This window comes from Triturus cristatus, chromosome 12 (genome assembly GCF_964204655.1).
Source record: "Triturus cristatus chromosome 12, aTriCri1.1, whole genome shotgun sequence".
NCBI lineage: Eukaryota > Metazoa > Chordata > Amphibia > Caudata > Salamandridae > Triturus > Triturus cristatus.
Window position 1 is genome coordinate 825,752,993 of NC_140595.1, and position 17,904 is coordinate 825,770,896.

Consider the following 17,904-nt stretch of genomic DNA (forward strand, 5'->3'; position numbering starts at 1 on the left):
GGCTTCAGACAGAGACATCAGTCTCTGGTGTGAGGCCTCAGACAGCAGAGCTATCCCTCAGGTTACACAGATCTTACAGGCTCATGCCTCAGACAGCAGAGCTAGCCCTCAGGTTACACAGATCTTACAGGCTCATGCCTCAGACAGCAGAGCTAGCCCTCAGGTTACACAGATCTTACAGGCTCATGCCTCAGACAGCAGAGCTAGCCCTCAGGTTACACAGATCTTACAGGCTCATGCCTCAGACCACAGATCTCTCCTTCGTTTGCTGAGGCTTGAGTCACACAGATTCTATTGGCTCAGGCTTCAGACAGAGACATCAGTCTCTGGTGTGAGGCCTCAGACAGCAGAGCTATCCCTCAGGTTACACAGTTCTTACAGGCTCATGCCTCAGACAGCAGAGCTAGCCCTCAGGTTACACAGATCTTACAGGCTCATGCCTCAGACAGCAGAGCTAGCCCTCAGGTTACACAGATCTTACAGGCTCATGCCTCAGACAGCAGAGCTAGCCCTCAGGTTACACAGATCTTACAGGCTCATGCCTCAGACAGCAGAGCTAGCCCTCAGGTTACACAGATGTCACAGGCTCATGCCTCAGACAGCAGAGCTATCCCTCAGGTTACACAGATCTCACAGGCTCATGCCTCAGACAGCAGAGCTACCCCTCAGGTTACACAGATCTCACAGGCTCATGCCTCAGACAGCAGAGCTAGCCCTCAGGTTACACAGATCTTACAGGCTCATGCCTCAGTCCACAGAGCTCTCCTTCGTTTGCTGAGGCTTGAGTCACACAGATTCTATTGGCTCAGGCTTCAGACAGAGACATCAGTCTCTGGTGTGAGGCCTCAGACAGCAGAGATATCATTCACTCTACACTGATCTCCAACATTAGAACTATCTCCGGGTACACAGACTCTGTAGGAACAGGATGCAAACAACAGAATTATCTACTCTCAGGCCACAGAAGTCCCACAGACTATCACCTCGAGCAGCAGAGCTGTCCCTCATATTACACAGATCTCGTAGCCTCAGCTATCTGGCCGGGTGCATACATGCTGTGGGCTCAGCCCTGAGACAGTAGAGCTGTCCCTCATATTACACAGATCTCGTAGGCTCAGCTATCTAAGTTGCACACGTGCTGCGGGCTCAGCCCTTAGACAGCAGAGCTGTCCCTCATATTACACAGATCTTGTAGGCTCAGCTATCTAAGTTGCACACGTGCTGCGGGCTCAGCCCTGAGACAGCAGAGCTGTCCCTCATATTACACAGATCTCGTAGCCTCAGCTATCTGGCCGGGTGCACACATTCTGCGGACTCAGTCCTGAGACAGCAGAGGAGCCCCTAACACTATTTATAGAGTAGGACATGTGTGAGTACTGACAGCAGGGACATTTTCCATTGGTGGTTCCTAGTGATTCCACCATGTCAATCCAAACACCCAGGTGTAAACAGTTCCTTTCAGACATGCACCATGTGCACGTTAGTGTTGCGTGCAGCCATGCATGCTGTGTTGCATGCACTGGCGTAGCGAAACTTGATGGGACCCCGATGCAAGGAACGGGGAGGGGCCCCCTTCAGACTCAGGAGTTCTCCAGACAGAGTATTGTCTGTGCTGAGAGGGCCCCCTTCTGCTTGGGGCCCCCACACCGTTGGATCTGCGGGGGCCTGTGTTACGCCACTGACACTGGTTGCATGAAGCCATGCATGCATTTGTGTTGCGTGCAGACATGCATGCTTTTGCATGTAGCCATGCATGCTTTTGCATTGCATGCAGCCATGTGCACTATGTTGCATGCAGCATGCATGCTTTGTGTTGCATGCAGCACTATGTTGCATGCAGCCATGTATGCTTTTGTGTTGCATGCAGCCATGTGCGCTATGTTGCATGCAGCCATGCATACTTTTGTGTTGCGTGCAGACATGCATGCTATGTTGCATGAAACCATACATGCTTTTTCATTGCATGCAGCCATGTGTGCTATGTTGCATGCATCCATGCATGCTTTGTGTTGCATGCAGCACTATGTTGCATGCAGCCATGTACGCTTTTGTGTTGCATGAAGCCATGCACTCTGTTGTGTTGCATGCAGCCATGTGCGCTATGTTGCATGCAGCCAAGCATGCATTCTTTTGTGTTGCATGCAGTACTATGCTGCATGCAGCCATGCATCCTTTTGTGTTGTGTGCGGCCATGTGTGCTATGTATGCAGCCACGCACGATTTTGTGTTTTATGCAGCGCTATGTTGCATGCTACCATTCCTGCTTTTGTGTTACATGCAGCCATGCATGTTTATGTGTTGTGTGCAACCATGTGTGTTATGTTGCATGCAGTCGCTTTTGTGTTGTGTGCAGCGGTGTTAGAATTGAATATGTTATTGCCCCATTGCTCATGCTTTACACTGTCCTATGTTAGCATTCATGTAGCTATTTTCGTAATAGCCTCTACTGCATATGCGTGTGGCCGGTCCCTTCTAGCATTGTGCGAGTTAAGTTATCATTTGCACCACCACTTCTGTTTCTAGCCGCCATATTGCACTGTGATCGAAACTAAGCCTCTGTTACCCTTCCTGCTTGCCTCAGAAGAAAGCTGCTGTTCAGTTACTTCTTATGATCAAATTCAAGGCTGAACTCCTAATGTACTAATGAATAGCTTATTCTGCTTTCGCATGCCTATCCCTGATCGTAGCTCTGCTCCCACACTAGAGAGAGTTGAGCCTGAACAAGACAACCTTGGGAGTCTGATAATGTGTACCCATTCTGCAGGTGGTAGCTAATCCTTCTGTGCCTCCTTTGTTCAGCCTCTGCCCAAACTGTAGTTTTACGTCAAGAGCGGGACTTGGGAGGTGTGGGAAAGCTTATTATGTGTTACCAAGTGTTCTGGAGTCAGTTCCTCGGCAGCTATCCCATGAGGCTGGTCAGACTGGACTCCGCTGCAGCGCATTTCCTAATAAATAAGTTAGTTTGTATTCTCTACTGTCGTCCCGAGTGACCTGGGTGGGACATTTCGGGTCACTTCCTTCAGCGCTATGTTGTATGCTGCCATTCCTGCTTTTGTGTTACATGTAGCCATGCACACTTTTGTGTTGTGTACAGCCATGTGCGCTGTGTTGCATGCCGCCATGCACACTTTTGTGTTGAGTGCAGCCATGCACGCTTCTGTGTAGCGTGCAGCCATGCATCCTTTTGTGTTGTGTGTGGCCATGCGTGCTACGTTGCATGCAGCGATGCATCAATTTGTGTTGCGTGCTTCGCTATATTGCATGCAGCCATGCATGCGTTTGTGCTGCATGCATGTTGGGTGGTGCCATTCATCCATTTGGGGTTGCTTGCAGCACTAAATTGCATACATTAATGCTTCCTTTTTGTTGTGTGAGGCCAGGAGCACTATGTAGCATTAAGACATGCATGCTTTTGTGTTGTGTGCAGTGCTATGTTGCATGCAGCCATGCACGCTTTTGTGTTGCATGGCGACATGCAGCCATGCATCCTGTTTTGTTGGATGTGGTCATGAGGGTTATGTTGCATGCAACCATGCATGCTTTTGTGTTGTATGCAGCCATGCATCCTTTTGTGTTGCATGCAACCATACATCCTTTTGTGTTGCATGCAGCCATGCATCTTGTTTTTTTTGGATGCGGTCATGAGCGCTATACTGCATGCAGCCATGCATTATTTTATGTTGTATGCAGCCATGCACGGTTTTGTGTTGTGTACAGCCATGCACGGTTTTGTGTTGCATGCAGTCATGCATCCTTTTGTGTTTTGCGTGCAGCTACCTGCGTCTTTTCATGCTCTCTGAGCTACCCCCATGGACAAACAAAGTAAGAAGTGAGGAGACGTGTCTTGGGCCACCTCTGCCTGGAGCCTGTAGAGACCCAGCATGCAGCACCGTTACCCCACTCCACTCCACACTCTTGCAAGTACTTCACAGCTAGCATGTCTTTTGTGCTGTCCAATGGCAGTGTGTGGACACCACGCTCTACAAACTATCGATACATGCCTTGAGCAGAGGGCAAGCATCTTCCTGGCTAGGCAGACATGGAGGAACATGTGTCACTCTGGGATAAAGGACATGCTTACCACTTCACCCTCCCATAGAACAGCATCCATTACAAAGATCACACAGTAACACACCTTTAGTAACAGTTCTTCTGTACACTTACTGTCTGAGTCCCTGGACTTCCGGCTGCACGAGGCCTTCCGCTGCAGGGCCCAGCACGAGTTGAATGACTCCTCCTCCTCCAGGGTGGCGGCTGCCCTAGACTCGGAAGTCATGACCGTGCTCGACGAAGTTGCCTTCTCCTGGCCTTGTGTCTTCACTGTAGACGGTAGTCCAGTGGGGCAGTTCTTGGGGTTCCCAGTAGGCTTGGCACTGTCATAGGAAGGTGGCCTTTTCAGCCCCGATGAAGGGTGTGTCCACAGTATACTGAGTGGGGACGGCGACTGTTCCTGAAGACTATGGGGCGTCGAGCTCCGGGTGAGGGCAGATGCTGGCCGTACTGGAGTGGACGCTCGGCTTGTGGAGCACAGCATGCCATGGAGCATGGAGACCTCCTTTTCTGTCTTTTGCTCAATGGAAACTTGGGGCGTTGGAAGCACGGAATGGGTCACTTTGACAGCGGAGTACACCATTGTGTACGAGAGCGCTTTGTCCTTGGGCTGACCAGAAGTTTGAGGGACTGGAAGCATCGAGTGGGCTGTTGCAGCCGCTGCAGCAGCCGCAACCCTGACCGGGGGACAGATCATACTGTGGGAATTTGGAAGCTCCTTCTCGGACTTCTGGTTGCTGGATGTTTGTGGTGGCAGTGGGGTGGAATGGCTACGGGCCCTACCGGCAGGACCAAGCTGTTGCTGGAAGGCTTGCAAGTCCTTGTCTTCTCCTCCACTGCTGTCCACCCCTCGATGGTGCCCAGGCACTTGGGGAGTCGCCGGTGATGACAATGGCTCCCTGGCTTGAGGAATGCCAGCCTGTAGCACTGGGAGCTTGGAGCCCTGTTGGGGCGCCGATGTCGTGCTTGGTTTATTGGGCTTCTGAGATTTGCCCAAAGGGAATGCCAAGAGAGGGGGGCGGTGTTGCAAGAGGTTAGGGAAGGGTGGTGGGATCTCACACGGGGAGGCCTTCGGGTTAGAGCCGGTGGGTATTTTTGTGGTCTCATGCTTCGCGTGGTACCTCATTTGATGTTGGTGATGATTGTGGTGATGGTGATGGTGGCCAGCTACGCCATTGGTCTTGGAGGTGGAGTCCTCCAGGAGGGGGTACTTCATCTCCTCATAGATAGCCTCACTCTCATCCGAGTCCTCATCCGGGGTGTTCTGCCCTTTAAAAATGTCGCCCACCATCTCAATGTAGACGGGCTCCTCATCCTCCCCGTCCGAGCTCTTTGTGTTCAGGTGGGAGTCTGTCCTACTAAACCGCTGCCGCCCGCTCACTGGCGCCACCCTCGCTGTGGGCCGGCCCTGGTAGCTCTCATCAAACGACACCGACAAGTGGGTGTTCGGACTCCGTTTGGGTTTCTGGGGTGGTATTTTCCTTCCAAACTCACGACTTTCTAGTCCCGATTTTTGAGAACCTAGAAAACAGAAATCATAAAATAATATCAGGAGAGGATTGTGTTGTTACACTCAGCACTTTACTCCCCTCATCAGCTGGGAAAAGAGTGGGTAAGAAGTCGAAGACCATGGGTCCATTCAGTCAGTTTCACTTGGCCCTGTAGTTAACCGAGGTGGGTCTGGCAGTCTCCCAAACTTCAGCCCCCCAGTGTACAGCAGGTGGGGTCTCTGGAGCTCATGAACACTAGTTCAAATACGAGCACACATATCTGGAAGTAACACAACTATTTGCAAAACTCCACGTGGGAAATCATATATTCATGTTTTTTAAGTTGATGCCAGAAATTATGGGAAAATGTCAACAAACTGTGCTCATTGCATTTATTTTAACATTTCTGAATGTTTAGGAAACAATCTGATTGAATGTAATTGACATATGTAGTCTCATTAGACCTCATGTACATGCAGTCCTGATGTCAGGGTCTCCCTCACACAGACCCTGTCCACACTCATCTCTCAGCAGCCTTCCTATGTCCGGATGACAGTATGCCTGCCCTCTGATATAGCTTTTGTGAGCCCCCCTGCCCCTTAAATGTTTGACCCCCTAAGATCACCTTCCTTACAGCCCAACACAATTGGATGTGAGATATGTCTCAGATTTTGGAGAGGAAGCGATGGACGATGAGGAGTCCTACAGTCAATATGTGCATCTGCCGGAGTACACATCTGGGAGTACTCGAATCGATTTAATACAGAAACCACCTAAATATAATAGAGAACCAGATGTGGTCCAAGTGCCAATGGCCCCCTTATCAACGTTGCAACAAATGATGGGTACTTTTAATAAGTTATCACCGCAGCAACCAACCACTAATCCTAACACACCCATCCTCTCGCCTCTTCAACATTCTCCATTACCAGTTTCACCTCCTAGGCAGCCGTCACCGCTACCTCCGCCTCCAACGCCAAGGGGATCAGTCCATGGAGAAGATATGGTTGATGTTCACTCTAATGCTTCTATATATTCTGATATGGAAGCAGAAGGGGAGTAACCACCAGATGGTGATGGAGAAGAAGATAATGGGTGAGAATCCGTTGTCCCAAGTGGAAATGATGGGCCAGTTCCACAGGATGCCACAGACAATATCTCTAAATTTCATTGATTGATTGAAAGAATGGCCAAGAAATCCAGCTTACCAATGACCTCTGTGGATCAGCCATGCTTTCTTTATGACTTTAATGAGCACCCTCAGAAATACATTTGATTATGTCTGGTCAGAAGGTCTGGCATGAATGAAGACACCTGCTACTGTTCCGGCGGTGATACCTCTTCTGGAGAAGAAATACAAGGCCCGGATTCAGCTCCAGTTTGCCTCACTGGTCATACTAGACTGGATTCAGTAATTGTTCAGCGGCTCAAAGAAGAACCAAGACCCCAATAACCACATCATCTAGTCTGCCTGAGAAGGAGAGCAAACGTGTTGTCAATATGGGCTGGAGAATTTCCTCTATGGCAGCAACCTCAATTAAGACAGCCAATGCGCTGGCGATTCTAGGTCGGTGTGATCGACAGATGGGGCATGACGCTGCTCTATTACTTTAAGTTACTCCTGAGGATGAGAGAGAAGCATCAAGAGCTATCCTAAAGGTAGGAGGACTGACTTCTTTTGTTATTGACGCAGTAATGGATGCTTCCAATACAGGATTTCGCCTGTAGGCAGGGGATACAGAGCTAAGGAGACAAGGCTTGTTAAAATCCACAGCCTTCCGTACTGATGTCCAATCTAAGATCTTAGACATGCCTTTTGATGGGCTAATATGTTTATAAAGGTTTGCAATGCCTTAAAACCGACACTGACACAGCAAAGGCATTAGGACTGTTGCAGTATTGCAGATGTGGAACGTCTACTTTTCGTGGCTCACGAAGATCACAAACCTTCGGAGCAGGATTTAATAAGTATGGAGGTCAGGGACGATCTTATTATCCTCAAACACAGTCTGGATACGATCAAGGATACTCCTTCCATCGAAACCAAAGACAAGCGTATGGGGGGTCTTCAGGAAGGAAGAGAGGTTCCTCACAAGCATGAACCAATGGCAATCAGAAAAGAGCTCATACCCTCTTTTCCATCTGGTTCTCAGAGGTTGGGGGTGAGAATTTCCTGCATGGAAGAACATAACTTTAGAATAACGGTCATCATCCACTTCAATAGAGGCCTCTCAGATCCTTCCATATTTGTTAAGATTTGCTGAAGGTGCTCTCAAATATTCTTCCGTCAGGGTCCATCTGGCTGCAGTCTTGAGATTTAGAAACACTCACACATCGACCTCTACTTTGTTTTCCCAAAGGATCATTAAACACTTCATGACAGAGCTCTTCAGAGCATTTCCACCTCTTCGATATCCTCCGGTCCATAGGAGCCTAATACAGTCCTCGGTCAGCTGATGCTACCTCCTTTCGAGCTGATATACAGAGCAAACTTTAAATTTGTCTCATGGAAAACAGCACTTCTCCTGGCTCTGTCATCCGCTAGGAGAGTGGGAGAGATTCAGGCATTCACCATCAGAGGACCTTTTCTCTGGTTAACGAAGGATAAAGCGATACTCGGAAGTAGTACTAAATTGATTCCCAAGATGCCTACTGATATACATCTCAATGAGCCTGCCATTCTTAGATCCTTCTTTCCCGATCCATCTTCAACAGCAGAAAGACCATAATATTCTCTAGACTTGCGTAGATGCCTCAAATTCTATTTAGACAAAACAAAGGGGATGCGCACATCAGACCAGCTGTTTGTATCATTTGCTCGACCACGATAAGGTCACACCCTGTCCCAATAGGGGATAGCTCGTTGGCTCTCAGCCTATATTACTTTCTGTCATGCCAAAGCCAAGCGTCTTCTCCCGGAAAGAGTGAAGGTGCATTCCACCAGGGGCATGGCTTCAACTGCAGCACTCTATGCTGGGGTGCCTTTGAAGGACATCTGACATGCAACCACCTGAAGGAGCAGGAATACGTTCACGAAGCATTACTGCCCAGACGTGGACGCAGAAGCTGACACAACAGTGGGACAAGCACTCTTGAGAAACCTGTTTAATTAAGAGAGAGCCTGCTTCCAGCGTCATTGTATTTTATTTTGAGTAATGCTTGCTGTTCTGAGTCAAGCATGTGAATATATCAAAGATCCAATGTTGGAGAAGAAAGTAGTTACTTATCTGTAACTCCAGTTCTCCAACAGTGGTATCTTTTATATATTCACATCCGACCCTCCCTCCTCTCCGGTCAGAGGCTCATCATATTTGTTCTCACACGTGTGCTCTGAAATCTAAGCTATGGTGGCCTGTAGGGGGAGTAGGAGACCTTAAGCTCCCACCCCATTGGCGGAAGTTTTGGGTTTTTTCAAATGAGGAGGGTGTGCTACTAAACACACTATGTTGTTTGAGGCCTATGGCCATTTGACATTATATACTATATGCTGCATATTTTACACTGTATACTGCTAATTTAATGTACAGGGGATTCCCAGTTTGACGACAAGGAACGATTCAAGCATGTGAATCTATAAAAGATACCAAGATTGGAGATCTTGAGTGACAGGTGGGTAACTAGTTTCTACTATTTTACGTCGTCCAAAATGCCTTTGTGAGTAGCCCCAGTGTGGGTGCGGCTTCTGCGGAGGAGAGCTCTCAGCTATCACTAAGACTACTCGGATGATCTTCTCACACTCTCTCATGCACTTGTGGTCAGCCAATCAAAAAACAGAACGAGTCCCACATTGCACCGCACCTGATCCCAGATCGCGTCACTGGCTCTCGATTAAAGAGGGATCTCGTTTGAAAACTGTGCCATATCCACAAGTCCACGGCAACACATTGGGCTAGTAAACTAGACCCTTCCAGCCCACCAGCCATCAAGGCACTTGGGGTCAGCCACTCTGGTAGCATTTTGAACTCAGTCTTTTTTTTAAAAACTTTAACATTTCTAAAAGATGATTTTCTGCTGATTATTTCTTTGGAAGGGCCTGTTTAATGTCAAGTCTCTTTCTTTAAGATAAACTGTGAAAATATTCTTCCAGGGAACTTTGGGTCTGATTTAGAACTCGGCGGATGGGTTACTCCATCACAACGGTGACGGATATCCCACGGTCTGCCAAGATCTTAATCAAGCCCTTTGTGTTTTGTTGATATTTGCCCTAGATCCCTGAATTAAGTTCTACCCTCTTACCACACCCCATCCTGGAATTCTGGCACAGGCCGGAGCAACACAAGAATGGACACCCCTGCGCTTTTCAGCTGAAGGAGTCTGGAGATCTCCAGGTCTCTGGTTTGTTTGCCGCCTTGACTTGGGTTTCGACCATCGGCACCAGTGTCTTTGGGTGGTTCAAACCCGGTAGGCTTGCTCGATTTCTTTGTGTTTTTTGAGACAGTGTTGGAAATCTGGTGGGTTTGTTTTCACGTCACTGTGTGCCAGTCTAGTTTCTACAACCAAAGCTTTATTTGAGCTGGTGGTTGCAGATGGGGCCTATGGCACTCATTTTTGGGGACCTCTAGTTATTTGTCCTCAACAAAATTTGATCCAGAGCAAGAAAGGGAAAAACACAAAAGAGGAAAAGAAGGATGAAGCGAAAGATGGAAAACTGTGACAAAGGAAGAAAGCTGGGAAGAAGACGAACCTGCAACAGTGAGATAAAGGGACAGGAAGTGTAGGCAGAAGGAAGAAAGAGCCATGAGTTGAAATCAAGACTTGGCCGCCGTGGTATTCAGGAGGCTAGCATTCAATAGCACGTATTTATAAATTAAGCACTGGTTGTAGGCAAACTGTGTGAAATCTATATTCACACATAGGTTTGGAGGTGCAACAAGTTACAGAGGAAGACAGGTCAGAAGCAAATGATCCCTCAATATCTATCCCCAATTCAGGCCTTTCCTCATACATGCATGTATGTGGTATGTCTGACCTCAGATCAGCAATTTCTGCCAGAGTTACCCCACCTCTTCTTGATGGTGCCTAAGGGGTGCCATGGTCCCCCACTCATCTGCTTAAGTGTTTTATGCTGCCCCTTTTTTCCTAATAAGCCATGCACCTTAAACAACATCACCAAATCCAACTTCGCTCACAAACTCCTTAATCAGTAATTACAACTGTTGGGCCTTCAGATCCTCTGCACCCTCCTGGCACCAGTAAATAAGCATGAGATATTCCTTCCTTTACTGTGGCCTAAGCTGCTCAGCCCAAGACATCGCTCTTGATGTGGGCCCTCACTCACCAGCCTTCTTCGGTCCAGAGTTCTCCGTTGACCCGCTGTTGCGTGCGTCCCCGGTCATGCTCAGCTTGGTGCTTGGATGGCGCTTTGGTTTGGCTGGGGGCTTCTTGGCACTGGATGAGTCGCCACCATTCTCCACGCTTCCCACGGAGTGGCAGGAGAGTGAGCGTGGAGCCATGGAACTGGCACACGGATGCGGAGCATGCTCCTGGGAGGCTGGCATGGTCATGAAGCCCATTCGGAAGTGCTTCCGGAAGGAGGCGATGTCCCGAACCTTCCCAACGGTCACATCCTTCCCAACACTGTAAGGAGAAAAAGACAGAGGGAGGTCGTCAGTTTAGATCCATCATGGCCGCCATCTTATACTTTTATCAGTTGGTCAACATCATCCCATCTCCCTCAACCCAACAGTGTGAGAAGTTGGCCTGGTATATGCCGTCCACTAGTTATAGTGGGCACCTTGCACCGGTCCAAACAATTCTCATTGATGATTAGGTTTAAGACAACCTTTATTGAAAGCTATCCTAGTGGTAGCTATGGAGAGCAGCCTTCAGGCTAAGTCTCGAAAGAATGTAAAGCAGCTTGGTTTATCATATTATAACCTTTTGAATAACTAAATGAAAGGAGAACCACACCAGGTATATATATAAAATATATGTATTTATTTCTAAACACTCTCTACTAACCTCTTTATGAGATTAGAGAACAAGGCACACAATAATGCAGTTCTAACACAACAGTAAATAGCACAATATAAAATGGGCCCCGGGGGGAGACCAAACCATATATTAAGAAAGTGGTATAAGAACCACGACTTGACTAGACACAGTGCCTAGAGCACGTAGAATCACTGGGACCCCAAGGAACCACCCAAGGTAGTGAAACAGGAGACCCACAGGGGACGCGTCCAGTGTAAGAACACAGCCTCGAGCCCCATACTATTCTATGGGACCGTGCAACCCGAACTCCTGGACACTGTGCACATTTGCAGCAGCATATGCTTCTTGGCGATCCCTGAGGCTGTGCTTTGGGCTACTTGTAGTCCAGACCCGAGCAGTGATTCCACCGAAGATTACTGGCCTACACTCCTCGAGTGACCTGTGGGCTGGTATCAAGTGATTCCTCTCGAGGTCCCTTCGCGATCCCTTGTCCGTCGACTTGTGGGTCCCTGAGAAGGGTACTTTGACTTTCAACTGGGTTACCTGGTTGTTCCAGATGTGCCCTGACTCTCCATCACTTGGGGAGTCCACAGGACCTTGCTGGCCACACCGAAGACGTTTTACTCTCCCTGCGTGGGTTGCCGTTGCCAAGGCTTGTTGGTCTCCAATCCGGACACCGACCCCCCAGCACTCGACATCCTTCATGGGACAGTTCGCCTGCAGACTGTGGTCGTCGTCGACGCCTCCTGGTCTCCGTGACAGTGGAGTCAAGCTTCATCTCATCGCACCTGAAACACCCGACATCGGTCGGCATTCGTGTATCGTGCCCCTGGTCACTAGCAAGTGACCCAGACTCGGTCCCCTCTGCTTTCCGGTTTCTCACATCTTTGATCCAGGCTTGGATCACACCGGACACTTTTCCTTTCCACGGTAGCAGCACTTTGCAGCAACTCTCCATTGACGACATCGAAGATTCCTGACGCCATTTGACACCTATGCACCCGGCTTCCCTGGGTTAGGTAACACGAGTACTCCAGTGCTTGCGTGGGTGCCGGCCTTAGAACCTTCTAAGTCTGAAAGGGTTTGCTCCAAGTCCTCTCCGAAGTGTCCTTAAACTCTAAAATTCCAACCGCGACTTTCCCATAGGATTGTACGGAGCTCGCGGCTGTGTTCTAAGACTGCACGCATCCCCCGTGGGTCCCCTGTGTCACTACCTTGGGTGGTTCCTTGGGGTCCCAGCGATTCTACGTGCTCTAGGCACTGTGTCTAGTCAAGTCGTGGTTCTCATACCACTTTCTTAATATATGGTTTGGTCTCCCCCTGGGGCCCATTGTATATTGTGCTATTTACTGTTGTTTCAGACCTGTATTATTGTGTGCCTTGGACTCTAATCTCATAAAGAGGTTAGTAGAGAGTGTTTAGAAATAAATACATATATTTTATATATATACCTTGTGTGGTTCTCTTTTCATTATGTTATTCAAGAGGTTATAATCTGGTAAACCAAGCTGCTTTACACTCCTTCAAGACTTAGCCTGAAGGCTGCTCTCCATAGCTACCACTAGGATAGCTTTCAATAAAGGTTGTCTTTAACCTAATCATCAATAAGGGTCATTTGGACCGGTGCAAGGTGCCCACTATAACTAGTGGACAGTGTTGGACCTGGCCCTTTTTGCAGGGTCATCCCTAAACTTTTTGCCTTCCTCCTGTATTTTTTCTGACCTGTTGTTGGCTGTTTTATGACTCTGGGCACCTTACCACTGCTGATCAGTGCTAAGGTGCATATGCTCTCCCTATGGTAAAATGTATACATTGATTGGTGTCCATGTTTGGCTTATTTGGTTTACTATCAGCCCCTAGTAAAGTGCAACAGGAGTGCCAGGGCTTGTAAATACAAATGCTGCTGGTGGGCTTGCAGCACTGGTTGTGCCACCCACAGAAGCGGCCTAGTAAAATGTGTCTAGGGTCTGCCACTGCAGAACCTGCATGCAGTCTGGTACTGTCGCGCTGACTGCGCAAGTGCACCCACTTGCCAGTCCCTAAACCTTCCCTTAACTACATATTAGTCACCCCTCTGGTAGGCCCAAGGGCAGGGTGCATTGTAGGAATAAGGTAGGACATGCCCTGATGTGTGTGGCATGTCTTAATAGTGAATTACAGCCATTTTCGTATTTCACTATTGAAGGCTACCTGCTCTCCATAGGCCAGAATGGGCTGCTGGAATTACTACACGCTGTAATCCCAGTGGACTCATAGAGCATGGTAGAAAGTCAAGTTTAGTATGCCTGAACTCAGAATAATAAAATACTTCTTTTAGTAAAGTTTATTTTAATATCCTGTGTTTGTAAATACTACTTTTAGAAAGTTAGTATTTACTGACCTGGCCATTTCAGTCCGCCTCTGCTGTGTGTGTGTGTTCTGCCTAGCAACAGTAAGGAGCAGGGCTGGGGAATTCCAGGAGACAGGCTGGCTGCCAGGTGGTGGGTTGAGAGATTACACCAGGATGGGTGGGAGGAGTACACCTTTTACTCTGAATAGACCTGTGCTCTGCCACCACAATGCCGGCTCCGCCCCCTGTGGAGCGGCTGATGTCTCTGCCCTGTGCACTGAAAGGAAAGAGCAGAGTCACCACAACAAAGTGCTCCAGAACCGGACTGAGCCAGGCCCAGGCCCCCTGGCGACAAAGAACAAAAGAAACTGTGTATAAAAGAAGGAGCCCTGCTCCTAAGAAATCAGATCCTGTTTGCGTCAAGAAGAAACTCTGCCTGAAGAGAAGGACCTGGAAAAGCTGCATGGAGGAGTACTGTCTCTAAGCCTGAGAGACTGGCCTGTGGTGGGTGCCTTGCTGCTGGAAGGAGAGGAAAAGACTGAAGAAGAAACTTTTATTCAACTTGTGCTTTACAAACAATCTCCAAGGGCTTGCGTGTGAACTTGCCCCCTGAACTGCGCCCCAGGAACAGTGGGCGCTACCTTTCCCCTGGAAGAAGAGAAGCTGCTGGAGGTGATTCTGCAAACGCTGACCCCAGAGAACCTGTGTGCCCCTCCTCTCACTGAGCAACGCGACTTCTGCCACCAGGGCGGCTGTGAGCACAGTAAAGGCCTGCCTGCCTGGCCCGAGCACAGCATGCAACTGCCCCCAAGCCGTAGCTTGCAAAGTAAGGAAGAGACTGACAAGGCTCCAAGCACTGAGCCTCTGCAACCCCTGGCCGTGGAGATCCCTGTAAGGACCTGCGACGCACTGTTCGCCATCTGAGGAAAGCCGACCGCGCTGCAACGCGCTAGAAATCACCCCCGAGCCGCCCTTCCTGCTTCCAACCTCGTTGTGTGCCTGGGAACGTCCTGAAGCGCCCCACGAAGCATCGCCGCCCACTGACCACGAGGGACGACAACGCGACGTGGGACACTCCTCTGTGGACTCCTGAGGCCGCCACGACCATTGCCCCCGAAGAATAAGGTACTGTCCGCTGCAGCGCCCCTGTACGCAGCTTCCTTCGCTGTGTACGGCGCCATCGTCCCGCTACGCTTCACACGCGTGAAGCGTGAGTTTTGGAACCGTGCGAACCAGCTGTACGAGGCGTCCTGACGAAGGTACGGCCCGTACAGCATTAAATACATAGACGGTTCGGCAAGAGGCGTACCGGACTTGTACGACGCGTACCTACGAGGGTATGGTCCGTACGGCTTCAGTCCAGCGTACGGGTGCTCTAGCGAGAAGCGTGGGGAACGGCACGTCGCATCCAAACAGGCCAACTTCTCACACACATAGCAACTATTTTTAAGTAGAGTAGGTGAACTGAATGAATGTAGTTACTATGTTTTTTAAATTTATGATGTGTATCTTTATGTCTTATTTTAATTATTTTGTAGATGACAAATGAGAAAACGTATTTTTGCTGTATGCTTGTAAGTAAACCTCTGAGTAAATAAATTGTCAGGGCACATCCCAGGACAGATTTAAGCATGGCTGAGTGCCATGATCCTGGGAAGATTCTACCCTCTCACACAAGCTTAGCTGTCACTGTGTAAGCTGTCCATCACAGAGTGTGACCCGCAATTAGAACATTGGAAGGTTATGGCTCCATTGTAGACATTAGAGTGCTCTGGGCTTTTAATGGCCAGTAGAAGCCCGGAGCAGCAACATTCCAATGTTTGTTCACAGCTGTTGCTGCAGTGCTTAATTTGAGCCGTTGGTTTCCAGAGCTCAGCACCAGAACGTAACTTTCAGAACCTGTGCTTATGACAGTCTGCCACATGGCTGCACTGTCTGCCTAAATTAGAAATGAGCGCAACAACAGGTGTTCATTAATTTAATGTACATTACATTAAAAATGACTAATACCTGAATATAGTATGGTGCGGTCGGGGGCGGGAGTTGGGAGGTTGGGGGGTGGAGAGTTTGGGGGCTTTGTTTTAATCTGAAATGCATTCCATATATCCTATTATGATAAAAGTGTCAATGGCGTGATTAGTGTACTGCTTGAGCCGATACCTCTGGGTTACAGGGGCCGGCATTATCTGTGTCTGTTGACGAATAAAAACAGTTTTTTTTTAATAAATGACTAATCCCTGCCACCCAAGCCATTCTTATAGCTTTGGGGACCTGGAATAGACTGAGTTGCAACACTTGTAGGAGTGCGATGGTTAGTAGTTGTGTTGGTACTGACATTGGCAGCGGCAGGGGCAAGTGTAAGCTGCAGTGGCCTCCTGGTGAGCGTCCTGGCACTTAATTTTTTACAAATTACACCACTGTGTTGCTGTGAACAAATGCCTCACGGAGCCTGAGGGGATCTCAACCCCCTCAGCTCCGTGAGGCCTTTGTTTTACAGGTTAGAAAATTCTGCCCTCTAGGGGCGGAGTCTTCTAATAGCCTTAGAGCCCTCTGTAGCGGGCTCTACTGGCTATTAACAGCCCGCTCCCTTCTTAAATAAAAGGCCCAAGCCGAATTGAACGCTGGAGCTGGCCTTTAGTGGCCGGTATTGCCCGCTACGTCGGCCTCTAAGGCTATATTAGAACATTGGAATGTCGGTAGCTCCATTGAAGACTATGGAGTGGCTCCGGGCTTATAATGGCTGGTAGAAGCCCAGAGCTCCAATATTACAATGTTTGCCTGAATGTTTCTCTCTTTTTAATTTAGAACATTCTACCTTAGTGGAAGGAATGTTGTAATAGCCTTATAGTCCTCCTGCCTTAGGCTATACCAGTTGTAAAAGGCCCTCTCCCTCAATATAGGCCCTCGCCACTGGGGTTCAGGGCCTTTAACAACCAGTATAGCCTTTGGCAGCAGGCTATAAGGCCATATTACAAACTGTGAGTTCCAGCTTCCCCTTCACTGCCCAGTCCCTGCATCTCTTACACGCCGATAGTAGCAGCGCTCTCCTCCTTCACACAGACAGAGATGGGGAGCGAACAAATTGACAGGGTGAGCCAAGCCCAGGGTGAGCCGAGCCCAGGGTGAGCTGAGCACAGGGTGAGCCAAGCCCAGGGTGAGCTGGGGCCAGGGTGAGCCGAGCCCAAGGTGAGCCGAGCCCTGGGTGAGCTGAGCCCAGGTGAGCCGAGCCCAGGATAAGATGAGCCCAGGGTGAGACGAGCCCATGGTGAGCCGAGCCCAGGGTGAGCCGAGCCCTGGGTGAGCCGAGCCCAGGATGATCCGAGCCCAAGGTGAGAGGAACCCAGGGTGAGCCGAGCCCAGGGTGAGCCGAGCCCAGGGTGAGCCAAGCTCAGAGTGAGCCGAACCCAGGGTGAGTCGAGCCTAGGGTGAGAGGAGCCCAGGGTGAGCCGAGCCCAGGGTGAGCCGAGCCCAGGGTGAGCCGAGCCCAGGGTGAGAGGAGCCCAGGGTGAGCCGAGCCCAGGGTGAGACGAGCTCATGGTGAGACGAGCCCAGGGTGAGAAGAGCCCAGGGTGAGCCGAGCCCAGAATGAACCGAGCCCAGGGTGAGAGGAGCCCAGGGTGAGAGGAGCCCAGGGTGAGAGGAGCCCAGGATGAGAGGAGCCCAGGGTGAGCCGAGCCCAGGGTGAGACGAGCTCATGGTGAGACGAGCCCAGGGTGAGATAAGCCCAAGGCGAGCCGAGCCCAGGGTGAGCCGAGCCCAGGGTGAGACGAGCCCAGGGTGAGACGAGCCCAGGGTGAGACGAGCCCAGGGTGAGACAAGCCCAGGGTGAGACAAGCCCAGGGTGAGACGAGCCCATGGTGAGCCGAGCCCAGGGTGAGCCGAGCCCAGGGTGAGCCGAGCCCAGGATGAACCGAGCCCAGGGTGAGAGGAGCCCAGGATGAGAGGAGCCCAGGATGAGAGGAGCCCAGGGTGAGAGGAGCCCAGGGTGAGCTGAGCCCAGGGTGAGCCGAGCTCAGAGTGAGCCGAACCCAGGGTGAGAGGAGCCCAGGGTGAGAGGAGCCCAGGGTGAGAGGAGCCCAGGGTGAGAGGAGCCCAGGGTGA

The 17,904-nt window shown here is 49.9% G+C and overlaps 1 protein-coding gene across 1 annotated transcript in view; it reads right to left on the minus strand.

Annotated features, from left to right (window-relative positions):
* The window catches only part of NYAP1 (neuronal tyrosine phosphorylated phosphoinositide-3-kinase adaptor 1), a 470,759-nt gene that overhangs the window by 180,332 nt on the left and 272,523 nt on the right, over positions 1 to 17,904 (minus strand). The window contains exons 4-5 of the mRNA XM_085637809.1: positions 10,819 to 11,117; positions 4,165 to 5,571 (exon numbers count right to left, since the gene is read on the minus strand). Of these exons, the coding sequence (XP_085493935.1) occupies positions 4,165 to 5,571; positions 10,819 to 11,117 (1,706 nt within the window). The remainder of the gene's footprint in view (positions 1 to 4,164; positions 5,572 to 10,818; positions 11,118 to 17,904) is intronic.